General features: G+C 38.3%; 1 protein-coding gene across 4 annotated transcripts in view; it reads left to right on the plus strand.

Moving 5' to 3' along the window:
* MRTFB (myocardin related transcription factor B) overlaps positions 1–17,985 on the plus strand; it is a 213,420-nt gene that overhangs the window by 140,053 nt on the left and 55,382 nt on the right. For all 4 annotated transcript variants that reach the window (XM_010597295.3, XM_064295613.1, XM_064295614.1 and 1 more), the window contains 3 exons: positions 14,157–14,222; positions 16,056–16,111; positions 17,253–17,328. In XM_010597295.3, the coding sequence (XP_010595597.2) occupies positions 14,157–14,222; positions 16,056–16,111; positions 17,253–17,328 (198 nt within the window). The remainder of the gene's footprint in view (positions 1–14,156; positions 14,223–16,055; positions 16,112–17,252; positions 17,329–17,985) is intronic.

A 17,985-nucleotide genomic window follows, 5' to 3' on the forward strand; every position in this document is an offset into this window, starting at 1 on the left:
TACCCTCCAAATTCATCCATGTTGTGAGATGTTTCACAGATTCATCCTTGTTCTTTATTTTTGTGTATTATTGCATTGTGTGTATGTACCATAATTTGTTTATCCAGTCATCTGTTGAGAGGCATTTAGGTTGTTTCCTTCTTTTTGCTATTGTGAATAATGCTGCAATGAACATGAGTGTGCATATGTCTGTTCATGTGATGGCTCTTATTTCTCTAGGATATATTCCTAGTATGGGATTGCTGGATCATATGGTATTTCTATTTCTGGCTTTTTAAGGAGGTGCCATATCATTTTCCATAGTGGTTGTACCATTTTACACTCCCACCAGCAGTGCATAAGAGTTCCAAACTCCTTGCAACCTCGCCAACATTTGTTATTTTGTGTTTTTTTGATTTGTGCCAATAATGTCAGGGTGAGATGATATCTCATTGTAGTTTTGATTTGTATTTCTCTAATGGCTAATGATCATGAGCATTTCTTCATGTGTCTGTTAGCTGCCTGAATGTCTTCTTTGGTGAAGTATCTGTTCATATCCTTTGCCCATTTTTTACTTGAATTATTTGTCTTCTTGTATTTGAGATGTTGAAGTACTCTATAGATTTTAGAGATTAGGCCCTTGTTGGATATGTCGTAGCCAAAAATTTTTCCCAGTCTTATTGTTGTTCAGTGCCATTGAGCTGGTTCCAACTCATAGTGACCGTATGTACAACAGAATGAAACACTGCCCGGTCCTGCGCCATCCTCACAATCCTTATTATGCTTGAGCCCATTGTTGCAGCCACTGTGTCAGTCCATCTTGTTGAGGGTTGTCCTCTTTTTTGCAGGCCCTCTATCAAGCATGAGGTCCTTCTGCCAGGGACTGATCCCTCCTGATAACATGTCCAAAGTATGTGAGATGTAGGCTTGCCATCCTTGCTTCTGAGGAGCATTCTGGTTGTACTTCTTCCCAAGACAGATTTGTTCGCTCTTTTGGCAGTCCATGGTATATTCCATATTCTTTGCCAGCTCCACAATTCAAAGGCGTCAGTTCTTTGGTCTTCCTTATTCATCATGCAACTTTCACATGCACATGAGGCGATTGAAAACACCATGGCTTGGGTCAGGGGCACCTTAGTCTTCAAGATGGGATCTTTGCTTTTCAACACTTTAAAGAGGTCCTTTGCACCAGATTTGCCCAATGCAATGTGTCTTTTGATTTCCTGACTGCTGCTTCCATGGCTGTTGATTGTGGATCCAAGTAAAATGAAATCATTGACAACTTCAGTCTTTTCCCCTTATTGTTCATTGGTCCAGTTGTGAAGATTTTTGTTTTATTTCTGTTAAGGTGTAATCTTCATCAGTAAGTGCTTCAGGTCCTCTTCAGTTTCAGCAAGCAAGGTTGTGTCATTTGCATATCACAGATGGTTAATGAGCCTTCCTCTAATCCTAATGCCCCATCCTTCTTCATATAGTCCAGTTTCTCAGATTATTTGCTTGCCATACAGATTGCATAGGTATGGTGAAAGGATACACTTTCCTTGACTTTAAACCACGTAGTATCCCCTCGTTCTATTCAAACAACTGCCTCTTGATCTATGTACAGGTTCCTCATGAGCACAATTAAGTGCTCTGGAATTCCCATTCTTCACAATGTTATCCATAATTTGTTATGATCCACACAGTCAGATGCCTTTGCATAGTTAATAAAACACATGTAAACATCTTTCTGGTACTCTCTACTTTCAGCCAGGATCCATCTAACATCAGCAATGATATCCCTAGTTCTACATCCTCTTCTGAATTCAGCTTGAACTTCTGGCAGTTCCCTATTGATACACTGCTGCAGCCACATTTGAACCATCTTCAGCAAAACTTTACTTGTGTGTGGTATTAATGATATTGTTCAATACTGTCCACATTCAGTTGGGTCGCCGTTCTTGGGAATAGGCATAAATATGGATCTCTTCCAGTCAATTAGATGAGTGAGCACTTCCAGTGCTGCGTGCATTTGTTGAAACATCTCAGTTGGTATTCTGTCAATTCCTGGAGCCTTGTTTTTTTGCCAGTGCCTTCAGTGCAGCTTGGACTTCTTCTTTCAGTACCATCGGTTCCTGATTATATGCTACCTCCTGAAGTGTTTGAACTTCCACCAATTTTTTTTGGTATAGTGACTCTGTGTATTCCTTCTATCTTCTTTCAATGCTTCCTGAGTCATTTAATATTTTCCTCATAGAATCCTTCATTATTGCAACTCATGGCTTGAATTTTTTCTTCAGTTCTTTCAGCTTCAGAAATCCTGAGCGTGTTCTTCCCTTTTGGTTTTCCACCTTCAGGCCTTTGCATGTCATTATAATACTTTACTTTGTCTTCTTGAGGCGCCCTTCGAAATCTTCGGTTCTTTTACTTCATCATTTCCTCCTTTCGTTTTAGGTACTCGACATTCAAGAGCACATTTCCCAGTGTGTAGATTCTCTTTTTACTGTTTAGATGAAGTCTTTTGATGAGCAAAAGTGTTTAATTTTTAGGAGCTCCCAGTTATCTAGTATATCGTCTGGTGTTTGTGTATTGTTAGTTATGGTTTGTATTGTAATTATGCCATGTATTTGTGCCCCTAATGTTGTCCCTATTTTCTCATCCATGATCTTTACCATTTTAGGTTTTATATTTGGGTCTTTGATCCATTTTGAGTTAGTTTTTGTATGAGATATGGGTTCTGTTTCATTTTTTTTTTTACAGATGAACATCCAGTTTTGCCAGCACCATTTGTTAAAAAGAGTGTCTTTTCTCCATTTAATGGACTTTGATCTTTGTCAAAGATCACCTAACCATTGTTGTTGTTGTTAGGTGCCATCAAGTCAGTTTTGACTCATAGCGACCCCATGTGCAGCAGAGTGAAACATTGCCTGGTCCTGCACCATCCTCACAATTGTTGCTGTTCTTGAGCCCATCGTTCCAGCCACCGTGTCAGTCCATCTACCTGAGGGTCTTCCTCTTTTTTGCTCACCCTCTACTTTACCAAGCATGATGCCCTTCTCCAGGGTCTGGCCCACCCCTCCTGATAACATGTCCAAAGTATGCGAGACGAAGTCTTGCCAGTCTGGCTTCCAAGGAGCATTTTGGATGTACTTCTTCCAAGACAGACCTGTTCATTCTTTTGGCAGTCCATGATATATTCAGTGTTCTTCACCAGCACCATAATTCAAAGGCATCAATTCTTCGTTCTTCTTTATTCACTGTCCAGCTTTCAGATGCATATGAGGCAATTGAAAACACCATGGCTTGGGTCAGGCGCACCTTAGTCATCAAAGTGACATCTTTGCATTTTAACACATCAAAGAGGTCTTTTGCAGAGGATTTGCCCAATGCAGTACATCGTCTCACCTGACCATGAGTGGATGGGTTTATGTCTGGGCTCTCAGTTTTGTTCCATTGGTCTATGCATCTGTCATTGTACCAGTACCAGGCAGTTTTGACTATCATGGCTGTATAGTAGGTTCTGAGATCAGGTAGTGTGAGGCCTCCTACTTTGTTGTTGTTTTTTCAGTAGTGCTTTGCCTATTCTGGGCCTCTTCATTTCCATATAAAGTTGGTGACTAGTTTTTGCATCTCATTAAAGAATACTCTTGGTAATTTGGATTGGGATTGCATTATATCTGTAGATCATTTTAGATAGAGTAAACATTTTCACAATATTGACTCTTCCTATCCATGAGCATGGTATGTTTTTTATTTTTTAGGTTCCTTTTGATTTCTTGCAATAGTGCTTTGTAGGTTTATTTGTATAGGTCCTTTACCTCCCTGGTTAGACGTATTCCTAAGTATTTTATCTTTTTAGGGACTACCATCTTTGCTTTTGCCTCTGGGTTATCCAGCCTTAACTTGACTGCTCAGGTTTTTTCACCCCTTGTGATTCAGCAGTTTTTTTTTTCCTATTCATTGTTCTACAATGAATAGAAAATATATACATTGGAGATATATATATATATATATACACACATTGGATATATATTGGAATAATATACATTGGTTCTTCTCCTAACTTACAGGCAGCTTTTCATCTCCCCTCCCCTTCTCAACTCACCCTCCTGCGTATCCCGTATCTGAAATCTAGTTATTTATAAAGAATTTCCAAGACCATGGCTGCCTGCCATTCTGTTTCCCAGAAGATGTCATTTCTGCCTTGTTTTTGCAATGTGCAGTCCTCAGATGTCCCCTTGAAAACCACCTGGCCCAAAGCTGTGCTTTGTTTTAGCTTGTTTAACTCATGCTAAACTGCTGTTATTAAAATACTGCATTTTTTTTTTTAGACTAAAAAGGAACTTTAATTACATCACATTAAGAAAAAGTTTAATAATATAAACATATCATCTTGGTTTGAAAAATAGCTGGAAATTTTGAAGTGAGGTATTAGTATTACATGAAAGAAGTTAGTTGTTGTATTTTAAGTTTTTTTTATGTTGTAAAATTAGATTATATTACATATCAATCTTAAAATTTTATTCTAAAAGCACTTTAAACTAAGAAGCATGGAGAGGGAACTCAAAAAGGAGACTTTTAATGCCTATACTTTTGTGGTGCTGACTGAAAATGATATTTCCAGTTTGTTATTATATAAGCTACCTTTCGTTGTTTGGAATGATGTTTAAAATCAAACTTTTACCTTTCTTATATAAAAATAGAACAGATTCAAAATACTTCTATTGATATATTTTTTATCTGCTATAAAAAGGAATAAGCATTATAAATTTTTCAAAATCATATATTTTTCTCTTTGTTGAAATGAGCTAACATGAATATTAGCCCTGAAAGAGATAATATTGGAAGAATTGAATAATTAAGTTTTTTTCTCAAAATGAAAAGGAAATAATCTGTACCCATGTTCTCACACGTCTACTGTAATTTCAAAAGGTGATTTTTTGCACACAAAGAAATTAGTCTCATTTCTTTATGTATATGCCTTGTAGAGACCACACGGGTATTCTTTCTTCTAGGAATTTGAATTAGCTAAATAACCAGAAATAAGGAATGAACTTTATGCACAAAAATTTCACCACAGCATTATTTATAGTTGCCAATATTGGAAAAACCTAAGTGCCAAGCAGTAGGAGGATATTTAATAAACTATGGTATGTCCACCCAGTCAAATATTTTGTAACTATTAAAATAGTAAGAATGTTTATTGTTGTATGTATAGTATGATCATACTATGTAGAAGCAGAGACTCAAAAATAAGTTTAGAAAAATGATAGAAGAAATTTACCAATATGGTAAGAGTAGTTGTGTCTCAAAGAAATTTTTTTTTTTTTTTTAAATAAAAAAATAGCCATGGGCTCAGGCTGGTTAAGAGAGATGTGATACATGTATGTTATAGATTGAATTGTGTCCCCCCCAAAATGTGTGTCAACTTGGCCAGTGTTGTGTGGCTGTCCACCATTTTATGATCTGATGTGATTATCCCATGTGTTGTAAATCCTAACCGCTATGATGTTAATGAGGCAGGTTTAGAGGCAGTTAATACAGCAGGACTCAAACTACAGGACTGGGTTGTATCTTTTTTTTTTTTTTTTTTTTTAATTTTTATTGTGCTTAAGTGAATGTTTACAAATCAAGTCAGTCTTGCATACAAAAATTTATATACACCTTGCTGTATACTCCTAGTTGCTTTCCCCCTACTGAGACAGTACACTTCTTATTTCCACTCTCTATTTTCGTGTCCATTCAGCCAGCTTCTGACCTTGGGTTGTATCTTGAGTCAATCTCTTTTGAGATAGAGAAAAGGAAGCAGATAGGAGGGTGACCTTCTACCACCAAGAAAGAAGCGCCAGGAGCTAGTATGTCCTTTGGGCCCAGGGTCCCTACACTGAGAAGCTCCTAGACCAGGGGAAGATTGATGACAAGGACCTTCCCCCAGAGCCGACAGAGAGAGAAAGCCTTTCTCTTTCTTTTCTCTTCCTCCAGAGCTGACACCCTAAATTTGGACTTCTGGCCCCCTAAATTGTGATAGAATAAATTTCTCTTTGTTGAAGCCATCCACTTGTGGTATTTCTGTTATAGCAACACTGGATAACTAAGACAATGTGGTAAGCAGGTGGCTGTGGTAACCTCATCTTCCTCCAGTGAGGGGTGTCCTTTTCTCACCTCCTATCAGTTTTATTTGCAAATACACAGCTATTGTAGAATGCTCAACTTGTGGTAAATGTTTTTGAACAAAGACAATAGTGCTAGTTGTACAATGAGATATACTTATTTCTATCTGCCAATTGTTTTTCTTTTTGAGACTATCAAACAGGCTTAAACTCAACCACTTTAAACTTAAGAATTTCTTAGTACTGTATGTTTAATGATTTTGGTTTCTACGTTTGCCAAAGAGAAAGCCATTCTTTAAAAATGTTCATGTGTGAGCAACTGTAACACAATTTGTTTTATTCTATCACTTATATGTTTTCTAAGAGGATGTACCACTCACTCACTGAACTGTTTTTTTTGTTTTAACTCTTTTTTTCCTCCTGAGAATTCTTTGGATTTACCTATATTCTTTTCTTACATGCAGTTAATTTGGAAATGGCTGGGGCCATGGAAGAACCTGAATTTTAGCCAGTTTACTAATAGGGTAGAGGCTGAGACCTAAGCCCAATAGCACAGTTCATCAATTTAGTTAGGCACCAGCGGAGAATGCCCTGTGGTTCAGTTTTCAGATGTGAGGCTGTTTCCCAGGAGACCGACCACTTAGGCAGCAAGACCCCCGCCGCCACTACCATCTCTACCACCGTCACCACAGGAAAGCAGTGTTGGACTAGCGTCTAGCCATCATCATGTGGCTACAGAAGTGCAAGCTTGTCAACACATCCAGGGTGAATCAAGTTTTCCAATGATCACCCATCCTACCAGTCCATTCATTTATCTTGAGAACTATAACTGTGCAACAGGTCCAGTAACCTGTGTTCAGTGACCTGAGCCTTCCCTTCCTACCCACAGGTGTGAGTGAGCACAGGCTGCGAAGGGAGAGACATCCTCTCCAGGCTTAATTCATAAAGGTACCAGAGAAACTTGGCAGGGGGGTCTTGATCCCACAAGCACAAACGCCTCTCTGATCATTAAGAGTCAGGTCCTCTGTTTTCAGGGTACTTTACCCATTTCACAGCCCTGGATAAACACTGCCAAATTCTGTCCAGCTCCAGTTTTCTGATGTTGCCTGACAGCTAGATGTCCGTATCATTCAAGCCTTGTTCGTCCTGGGTTCAGACATTCTGTCTTTAAGGTGCAGGTATCTCTTGTCGTTTATTATACATTTATTTGGTGAGTGGGAAGTTTAATATTTTCTAAAAGCATGAGCCTGTATCTTTTTGATCACTACTTTTTATAACGGATAGTTGTTCTCAGAGAAACCTTTGTCAAGGTTGTGAGTGACTGGTTTTATTTGATATGAACAAAGGCTATAATTGTGTTTTAATACTGACCAAAAGGAACGATGTACTCAAGTCTCTTGATGGGGCATTATGCCTCATAGTCAGTATAATGTATCCAGTACTGTCCACTTACTGATGGCAGGTGAAAACTAAATCAGCCTGGATAATCTTTGTTTGTTTTGTTTTGAACATTTTGTTGTGGTTTGGACAAAGTTTACAGAGCAAATTAGTTTTCCGTTCAAAAATTTATACACATTTTGTTTGGTGACATTAGTTGCAATCCCCTCAATGTGAGAACAGTCTACCCCCTTCCACCCTGGTTCCCTGTTTCCATCCCATCTCTTTTGCCACTTCCTGCCTTCTGAACTTAGTCTTTGGGCAAATGCTTCCCTTTTGGTCTTGTAATGGTTGACTGTTCTGAGGAACACGTTCCTTATGGGTGTTATTGTTCACTTTCTAGGCCTGTCTATTGTTTGGCTGAAAAGGTGAGTTCCAGGAGTGGGTTTTATACCAGATTTGAAGGGTGTCTGTCATGGACTGAATTATGTCCCCCCAAAAATGTGTGTATAAACTTGGTTAGGCCATGATTCCCAGTATTGTGTGGTTGTCCTCCATTATGTGATTGTAGTTTTATGTTAAGACGATTAGGGTGGGGTTGTAACACCACCCTTACTTGGGCCACCTCCCTGATCCAGTGTAAAGGGAGTTTACCTGGGGTGTGGCCTCCAGCACCTTTTATCTCTCAAAAGATGAAAGGGAAGCTAGCAGAGAGGGGGTACCTTATACCACCAAGAAAGCAGTACTGGGAGCAGAGTGCATCCTTTAGACCTGGGGTCCCTGCACGAAGAAGCTCCTAGTCTGGGGGAAGATTGATGAGAAGGCTGACAGAGAGAGAAAGCCTTCCCCTGGAGCTGACACCCTGATTTTGGACTTTCAGCCTACTTTACTATGAGAAAATAAACTTCTCTTTGTTAAAGCTATCCACTGTGGTATTTCTGTTATAACAGCAGTAGATGACTAAAACAGTGTCTAAGGGACATATTCTTAGGCGTTCCACCAGTCTCTATCAGACCAGAAAGTCTGGTCTCTTTTATGAATTTGAATTTTGCTCTATGTTTTTCTCACACTCCGTCCAGGTCCTTCTATTGTGATCCTAATTAGAGTGGTCAGTAGTGGTAGGCAAGCACCATCTAGTTCTTCTGATCTCAGGCTGGTGGAGGCTGTGGTTCGTGTGGTCCATCAATCCTCTGGACTAACTGTTTCCTTGAGTTTTTGATTTTCTTCACTCTTCTTTGCTTCAGATGGAATGCAACCGATAGTTTTATCTTAGATGGCTGCTCGCAAGCTCTTAAAACCTCAGATGTTACTCACCGAAGTAGGATATAGAACACTGTCTTTATGGACGTGTTATGCCAATTGACCTAGATGTCCTCTGAGATTATGGTCCTAAGCCCCCGAGGCCAGTGACCCAGTCCTCCAAGGTGTCTGGTTATGGCTAAGGAGTTTTCATAACTTTACCCCCGGTGGGCTTTGCTGTATACATGAACCTGTTTGCAGCACATACAGATACCTATGTAGAAATATCATCTGCCAAACCTATATATGATTGTGGCTGTACTCCTATACACCATTCCACACCTGTTGAGCTTACATATCTACCTATGTATCCACTCATATGTTATTGTTTGCTATTACTGTTATTGCAGAATTGCATATTTAATAGTATTTACTGTTGTTCCCTTTTACTCTTGCATGCTTCACAGTGTCTTCCTTTGCTTTGGTCGTGTTGTGCTGACTTCTGCCTTATTGTGTGTTGCCTTTCCCTTCACCCAAGTTAATATGTGTGTACTCTGTAGTTAGTGATTTTCTGTCCCTCCCTTTGCCATCCCTGGTAACCATTAAAGAATGTTGCTTTCTGTGTGTAAACTTTTTCTTGACTTTTTATAATAAGGGCCTCATACAGTATTTTTGCTTTTGTGATTGACTTATTTCACTCAGCATAATATCCTCCAGGTTCGTTGATGTTATGAGATATTTCATGGATTCATTGTTATACTTTAACATTGTGTAGTACTCCATTGTGTATATGCACCATAGATTTGTTTGTCCATTCCTCTGTTAATGGGCATCTAGGTTGTTTCCATCTTTTTGGTATTGTGAACAATGCTGCAGTGAACATGGGTGTGCATGGCTCTTATTTCTCTAGGGTACATACCTAGTGGATTGCTGGATTATAAGGTATCTCTATTTCTGACTTTTTAAGGGAGTGCCATACCGTTTTCCACAGTGGTCGTACCATTTTACAGTCCCACCAACACTATATGAGAATTCTAGTCTCCCCACATCCACACCAGCATTTTTTTTTCTTTATCATTGCCAATATTGCCAGGTGAGATGCTATCTCGTTGTTTTGATTTGCATCTCTCTAATGGCTAATGATTGTGAGCATCTCTTCATGTATTTGTTGGCCACCTGAATGTCTTATTTGGTCAAGTGTCTGTTCATGTCCTTTGCCCACTTTTTAATTGGATTCTTTGTCTTTTCGTTGTTGAGATGTTGAGTTTTCTATAAATTTTAGAGATTAGTCCCTTTTCAGATATGTTACTGCCATTTTTTTTTTTTTTTTTCAGTCTGTAGGTTCTCTTTTTACTTTTTTGGAGAACCTTTTGATATGTAAAAGTGTTTAATTTTCAGGGGGTCCCCGTCATCTAGTTTATCTTCTGTTATTTGTACATTTTTTGTTATGCTTTGTAACTATTTTTTCTCCCATAATCTTTATAGTTTTAGGTTTTACATATAGATCTGTGGTCCATCTTAATTTTTGTATATAGTGTGAGGTATGGATCCTGTTTCATTTTTCCGCCAGCACCATTTGTTGAAGAGACTGTCTCTTCACCATTTAATGGGTTTTGACCCTTTGTCAAAGATCAGCTGTCTGTAGGTGTTTTTATATGCTTCTGGGTTCTCAGTTCCGTTGCATCGGTCTATATGTCTGTCATACCAGTACCAGGCCCTTTTGACTACTGTGGATGTATAGTAGGTTCTGAGATTGGGAAGTTTGAGGCTGACTACTTTGTTCTTCTTCTTCCGCACTGCTTTGGTTATCTGGGGCCTCTTTCCTTTCCATATTAGTTGATGATTAGTTTTTCCACCTCTTTAAAGAATGTGGATGGAATCTGAATTGGGATTGCATTATATCTATAGATCACTTTGGGTAGTATTGACATTTTTACAGTGTTTTCCTATCTATGAGCATGGTATGTTCTTCCATTTATGTAGGTCTCTTTTGGTTTATTGCGGTAGTATTTTGTAGTTTTGTTTGTTTAAGTGTCTTAGGCTGGGTTCTCTAGAGAAGCAGAACCAGTAAAGCATATAAATATATATAGAGAGAGATTTATATCAACAAAATGGCTCACATGATTGTAGAGGCTGGAACGTCCCAAGTCCGTGAACCAGGATAGAAGCTTTTCTTGATTCACGTAGCCACAGGGGCTGGTGAACTCAAGGTTGGCAGGTCACGGAAGAGCAGAGCACTTGCTCACAGGCTGTGAAGGTTGATGAATCTCAAGATTTGCAGGCAAGACCACAAGGCTTCTCCTGATTCACATAGCTGCGTGAGCTGGTAAATCCAAGATCAGCAGGTCGGAGAGCAGGGCTCCCACCCTCAGGCTATGAAGATAGATGAATCCCAAGATTAGCAGATAAGCTGATAGTTCAAGTCCAGAGAGCCAGAGGTCAGACAAACAAGAGGCAGCCTCAGGATCCAGAGTGAGCAAAAAAGCCAGAACATCTGCTTATATTCAGATGCAGGCTACACCTCCAAGAATACTCCTGTTCAACTGATTGGCTACTCACGGCAGAGTCCATCATGGGAGTGATCACATATAAACACTGAGAATCATGGCCCAGCCAAGTTGACACACAATCTTAACCATCACAATAAGGCTTTTACTTCCTTGCCTAGGTTCAGTCTAGGTAACATTAACATATCTTAACAACATGACTAGTTCTTTGTTAGTTGGCCTCCTCTTTCCCTCAAATTCTTCATAATGACCTTCCATTCCCACTGCTGCTGCTCTTTCCCATGTTTGTATCCATACAGCACCCTGCACACAGTCCGTACACTAATAGATATGCCCTAAATAAATTAACATAATGGTGGAAAGCTCATGGCCACACTGCTTTGAGTAATGCTTTCAGCATGATATTGTTTTCAGAAAAATTGTAGAGGCAGTGGAGAGACATTTATTGGGAAGATTATTCTCCTACCATCTAGCAGGATGACATAAGTAGGTTTTTTTGTTTTTGTTCTGCCATATATAAATTGGATGAATAATGATTTGTGTTTTTTTTTAATTGGTGATTAGCAACATACATCCATTTTGTGTGTTACCCTGTGGTAGTAGATACCTTTAGCATGAAAGTGTAATTTGTAATCAAAGATGAGATAGGTGACCGGGATTCTCTCATAGTGATGAGGGTAGCTGAAATGACCGACGTACAATCAGGAGATGCTTCCAGGTCTGCTGACCAGTTGTCATCAGTGTTGGCTTGTAAATCAAGTTGTTACAGATGTATACAACATTCAGCGATGCCATTCAGCCATAAATGCATATTGTGTTTGATAACATTTGTCTCACAATTATGGTGCTTTTGTTGTTGTTGTTTGTTTGTTTGTTTTAAACCAAAGAAGAGGGCTATTGATGTTTTCATCACCCTTTCTTTTTCACTCCTTTCTCTAAAGACTCTCTTGGGAGAAAGGAAAGATACTACTGCTAGAGATTATACAACAGATATGGACCATCATATTCCAGAAGGATCCACCTTTGAACTAGAGAATTGTTCTAGCTCTTTTCTCCTCTCAGTGTCCCTTTTCTTGGGATTCTGTTAGAGTATCCAAGCAGTTGGGCGCTATCAGATGCACAGGTCATCTCCTTGGTTATTTTTTGTTCCTAGTAAAGTACAGTGAGAACATACTATGCCCAATAAACTACAGGTTATCAGGCAAGAGATCTTTGTGTTAGAGCACAACTGGTTCAGAGTATCACAAAACATTTTAATATGAGAAACATGTGCATATATTTTTTTTAATTCCTTAATTTTTCTTTTGCTTAATGTAACAGAATCTTATGTTATTTGCTTCCTTTTTAAAGGGAATATCAGCAAAGCTTTGTGACCCTATGGCCCTCAAAATACCAAAACCAAACCCATTGCCACGGAGTCAATTCTGACTCACAGCAACCCTGTAGGACAGAGTAGAGCTGCCCCATAGGGTTTTCAAGGCTGATTTTTTTTTTTTTTTTTAATGTTTACAAAAGTAGACTGCCACATTTTTCTCCCAAGGAGCTACTGGTGGGTTCGAACCACCAACTTTTTCGGTTAACAGCTGTGCAGCCGTGCATTAAACCACTGTACCACCAGAGCTCCTCCCAAAAGAACCGCCCGCCCCCCCCAAAAAAACCTATATTATTTCAGTACTCAATACTGAAAAGGGATGTCATTCATATCTACCAATATGAATAAGAGAATATGTTTAATAGCCATGTTGCAGTTTAGACTCTTTGAAGTCTAAGATCCTGCTCTGCTTTGCTCTGCGCTCAGCCCAAGGCCAAGGGCTGTGAGGACCACAGTCTCTGCATCTTCACATCTCAAGGTTTTATTCCAAGTAGAAGATGCCATGTGCATTGCATTTGAGCCTGGGTAAGAGACTAGTCAGAGCCAGCCTCTTTCAGCCATCACCCTGTCTTCCTGTCTTCCCTCCCCACCTAGCACTCGTCTAAAGTTTAAGAAATATTCATAAGTAATTTTTTTTTAGCATGTTATCAACCCATAAGCAGACTCTTAATAATGTAACACTGGTTTTCATCCATAGTTAGAAACAAAAATCAAAATGGAAACTTAAAATTGAATGTAAGGTAAATCAAGAAAAATGTTTTTTGAAGTTATTTCATATTGTCCTCTTTTTTGAAATACTCATTTTTCAATTAAAAATATATAGGTGCTATAGCAAAGGAAGGAGAAAATATTTGCTTGAGAGATCTATGAGAAAGTTTATTTTGCAAACTGAATTTTCACGTTTTGTGATGTATATGCCGTTCTCTAGCAGTTCTGAAAATTTCTCTTTTTTATTAAAATGATGAGGTGTCCATTGGTTTGTGGCTTTCTTAGAACTTGTAGGATGAAGTAGAGTGTTGTGTTTCTGCAAAGGTTATTAAACTTTAAATTTTTAATTTAAAAGTTTTCCTTTGGATCATCTTAATTCCTCATAGACCTGATTTTTATTATTCAGTTAACCTTCATTAAAGCTATTTAAAATTTGTTACAAATGGAGTAAGTCTCTCCAAATAAGTCAATCTTTTCTTAAAATAACTTCTTTTTACAAAAAAAAAAAACCTAAAGAATGTCAAGGAATCTGACATTTCTATTTCTTCTTTATTAACAAATCTTAATATATAACCCAACACCTTTTGCTTATTTGCTGGGTACTATCTGAATGTATTTAAACCAGAAATACGCAGTTTTATTTATCAAATTAAGATTCTTAGCTAACTATACAAAAATACACTGAGTAAACTCCAGAGTTCACTAAGCAGCCAGAAACCACAATATAATTTTCTTTTTACGAGTTGGATATTGCCAGGTAATAGCCATCCTGTTCAATTATGAAACAATTATGAAATAGAAGGTGTTTAATAAAGCTGAATTGTATTTTCTCTGGAATTTCTCAAGCTACCATTCATTCTTAACGGTGATGGTTCCCTTTTACAGTGCTCCAGCTGAGGCTGCAACAAAGGAGGACAAGAGAACAACTCGTGGACCAGGGCATCATGCCACGTAAGATCTACAGTGTCATTGTCATCTTTAACCTTAGATAACAAGATGGGCATTTTCAAGAAAAGCCTTTATCATATTCCACTCTCAAAACCCATTGCCACTGACTTGATTCCAACTCACAGCAACCCTAAAGAACAGGGTAGGACTACCCATAAGGTTTCCATGGAGTGGCTGGTGGATTCAAACTGCTAACCTTTTGGTTAGTAACTGAATGCTTAACCACTGTACCTCTTCTCCACTCTCAGTTGTATCCATTTAATCAATATACAGTTGCCAAGTGAATTTATAATAATCAGGCATTAGCGTTGCTACCCTAAGAGAATCATTTAGAATACATTTTTTTAATGCCACTGTAAAGATGGACTTGAGTTTTATATTATACAAAAAAATATACCTTTAAAGCTGTATAATTAGGCTAACATCAGTTTTTACTTCAAACTTCAGTATTTGTTTCAGTTTTAAAATGATTGAAATAATCACTGTACATAATGGATCCGAGATTAGCTAGACTTGCAAAAATAACCTGATAAAAGTGATTCACAACCTTTTTCTATTTTAACTTCTTGAGTTAAAATTAGTTATCTTTGGTGCTATAGTACAGCCGATATAATTAAGCGTATCTCAGTTACAGGACTTATAAACATTCTATTTATAATTAATAAAACCTTCCTTGGCCAAGTACAGGTCTTTTCCAATAGCCCTAGGATTCATTCCTCTGCGAGATTTTTGAAAGTTTATTACTTTAGGATATTTGTTCAAATTGCTGCTTTACCTTGTGATGGCTTGGCGGTCTTTATATATTTGAGAAGGGAAGACCGGTGGTTTTGTGTAGGGTGTTAGGATTTTTTATCTGGATTTTGTCTAAAGATTGACTTCCCTAAGAAATAACTTATTCAGCTTTAAATAATAGAAAAAAAGTACAAAATGAATTTATGCTGCCCGTACTATCTTCTGAATCATTCTATTACCTTTTCTTGGTTTATGATAAGAAATGTTTTTCCTCTGCAGTGCATCTTTTTCCAAATGATTTTTTTTTTTTTATTCTGGGCTATTGTTAATTGATTAAATATTTTAAACCTAGCATTGTAATAATAGAGTCAAAAGCTGCTTTAATAATCTGCCAAGTTTTTCCACCACCACATTCCTAGGTGTGAACCAATCAAACAGGATCAAATTGTGATGTTTTAAGACATCACTGCCAAGCCAGCAGCCAGCTCTAGTCTGCTTCTGGGAGCTGGTCCCTAGCCAGACCTGATTGGGCTGGGCTCCTGGGAGTCTTTGCAGTGCCTCAAGCACCAGAGTTGAGAATAGTGCTGATGAAGTGCTAATTGGTCAAATCTTGTAGGTGATAGCCCAAGCAAGCCTGGTCCCGTGTCCTATCCAGGTCATCTGACTCCCCGTGTTTATAAGTGCAGTGTGTTAATCAGGCAGTGTGGAGACACACACACACACACACAATTTTGTAAAGATAATTGGTAGAAATACGGTAGTAGGTGATGTTTTCGTAAACATTTCTTACTTTCAATCTGAGATTCTGAAATATTTAATGGACTAGCAGTTAACGTATTAAAGAATCTCTTTGTCTTTAGAGTGGTAAACAGTAGAAAGAGCATGGACCTTTCAAATTCAGAATTTGTAGATTTAAATCCCACTTTGACCACCATCTAGTTATATGACCTCAAGAATTCATTTACCTTCTTTGAGGCTTTCACCTGTACTGGTGCAAGTGGCTAAGATGAAGAGGAACCTTGAGCACGATCTACTAGAACGTTGACTGAAGTATTAACTCCTCTGTTTATACTGTGCAAACAATTTTTATTTTTCCTCTCACAGCTTTGAAGAGCCCAGCGGCATTCCATGAACAGATAAAAAGCTTGGAACGAGCCAGAGTAAGAAATTTCAGTTTAAAATACTCTGCTTCTCTGCTTCCCTCTTCTATTCTAATGTACCTGTGTACAAGTAGCAGTCTTACTCCTAAATATGTCAATAGAGCAAATATAGTGCATTCTTGGGACATATGGCATATAGAGTAATATATTCTAGGGTAGTTTTATCTTGGAGGTTTGTAGAAAATACTTGACATTCAAATTTTGTTCTTCAAAACCAGTAACTAGTTTTGTATGTAAAGGACAAATCACATGTCTTCATTTTTGTGCTCTCCTGGGCATGAAGAGTTTTTGGAGAAGCATTAAGAGGGTAATTCTGCCATCTGTTACCCTGTAGAGGGACAGTCCAAGTGATGTCCTGATACCAGGTCCTTAGGTGGCTTCCCTGCTGGGCTTGGGTTACCTGTGCATCAGATCAAGGGTAGGAGAGTTGGGTAAATGAAAGAATATTGGTTATATTCGACTCTGCTTATTCTTTGAGATGGCTGCATCATAGTTGCACGTCGAATTATGTTTATTATTTTCCTTTAAAAGTGCCATTATGCGTATTCATTTTTATTTTATTTACTTGTTTTGGTGAAAACTTCCATTATGCAATATGGAAATAAGCATGTCCCCAAAATTCCTTATCAATGGCATCTAAGATTTTCCCCAGATGCCGTTAATGATCTTTTAGCATCTTATGAAATGTAAACTCCCTGTTAAAGGCCTGTGTTCAGAATTGAGTATAGTTCTGATTAAGAAAATATGATCAAGAATGTGAGCTCATCAAAGAAAATACGTTAGGGCTTTTAGGAAATTTCTTATCATCTAAGTGGGTTTTGACTTGACCTGAAGTGTATATTTTAAAGATTGTAGATATTTCAATCATCCAACTCCTACGTCTGTTCACGTATCATCTTCAAAATTATCCTGTGACTTTGCCCTTACTTTACACCAATACAATTCAAGTACCTATTAGATTTTGAATGCCGCAATTGAAATCCTATATCACATAATAGTTTTTCTTAGCACTAATATCTTCTCTACTCAAAGTCATGACAGAAAGGACATACAATTTATTTAAATAGAGAACCTTGAGAAAATTTTTCAAACTATAGTAAGTCAAAGAGTTTATGACAAGACTTTTTCTTTTTTTTTTAAGACTGAAAACTTTCTGAAACACAAGATTCGGAGCCGACCAGATCGTTCTGAACTTGTCAGGATGCATATTTTAGAAGGTAAAGATTTCTGCTCATTTTGCTGCATTTTCTCAAGAAAAGAAGTGAGAATTCTACCACTTCTCTTTATTCCCATTTTAATGACTTTTTACCCCACAGGCTGACATCCTCCAAATTGGATAGCAACATGAAGACCCAAAGCTAAAATGTTTGTTAGATACATGGGGAAGGTTTTATTCTCCAGATAACACATTGGTGGACTGACTCTTCCCCACCAGTTGGTATCTCTCTACCATTGCTGTTCTGGAAAAACATTCTTGGTCCAGAGGATTTCTTCATCAATGAGGGACATGTGTTCCTCTCATTAAGGGTACAGTTGCCACAACTCTAACCCTAGGTTTTTAGCTCCGTACACCTTATTATGCCTGCCGAGGGCATCGACTGCACCCAGCATGTTCTCTCTGTTCCACAGGCCCATGACGATCAGCTTGATCTGACTGTTAGTATAAATACCATCCTCTTTACCCACCAAGGAACACTGGTAGCACAATGGTTAAGTACTCAGCTGCTAACCAAAAGGTTGGCGGTTTGAACCCACTCAGCTGCTCTGCAGGAGAAAAGACCTGGTGATCAGCTCCCTGAAAGTTTTCAGCCTAGGAAATCCTATGGAACAGTTCTACTATGTCATGCAGGATTGATATGAGTCAAAATGGACTC

The sequence above is a fragment of the Loxodonta africana genome, chromosome 12, assembly GCF_030014295.1.
Source record: "Loxodonta africana isolate mLoxAfr1 chromosome 12, mLoxAfr1.hap2, whole genome shotgun sequence".
NCBI classification, from domain to species: Eukaryota; Metazoa; Chordata; class Mammalia; order Proboscidea; family Elephantidae; genus Loxodonta; species Loxodonta africana.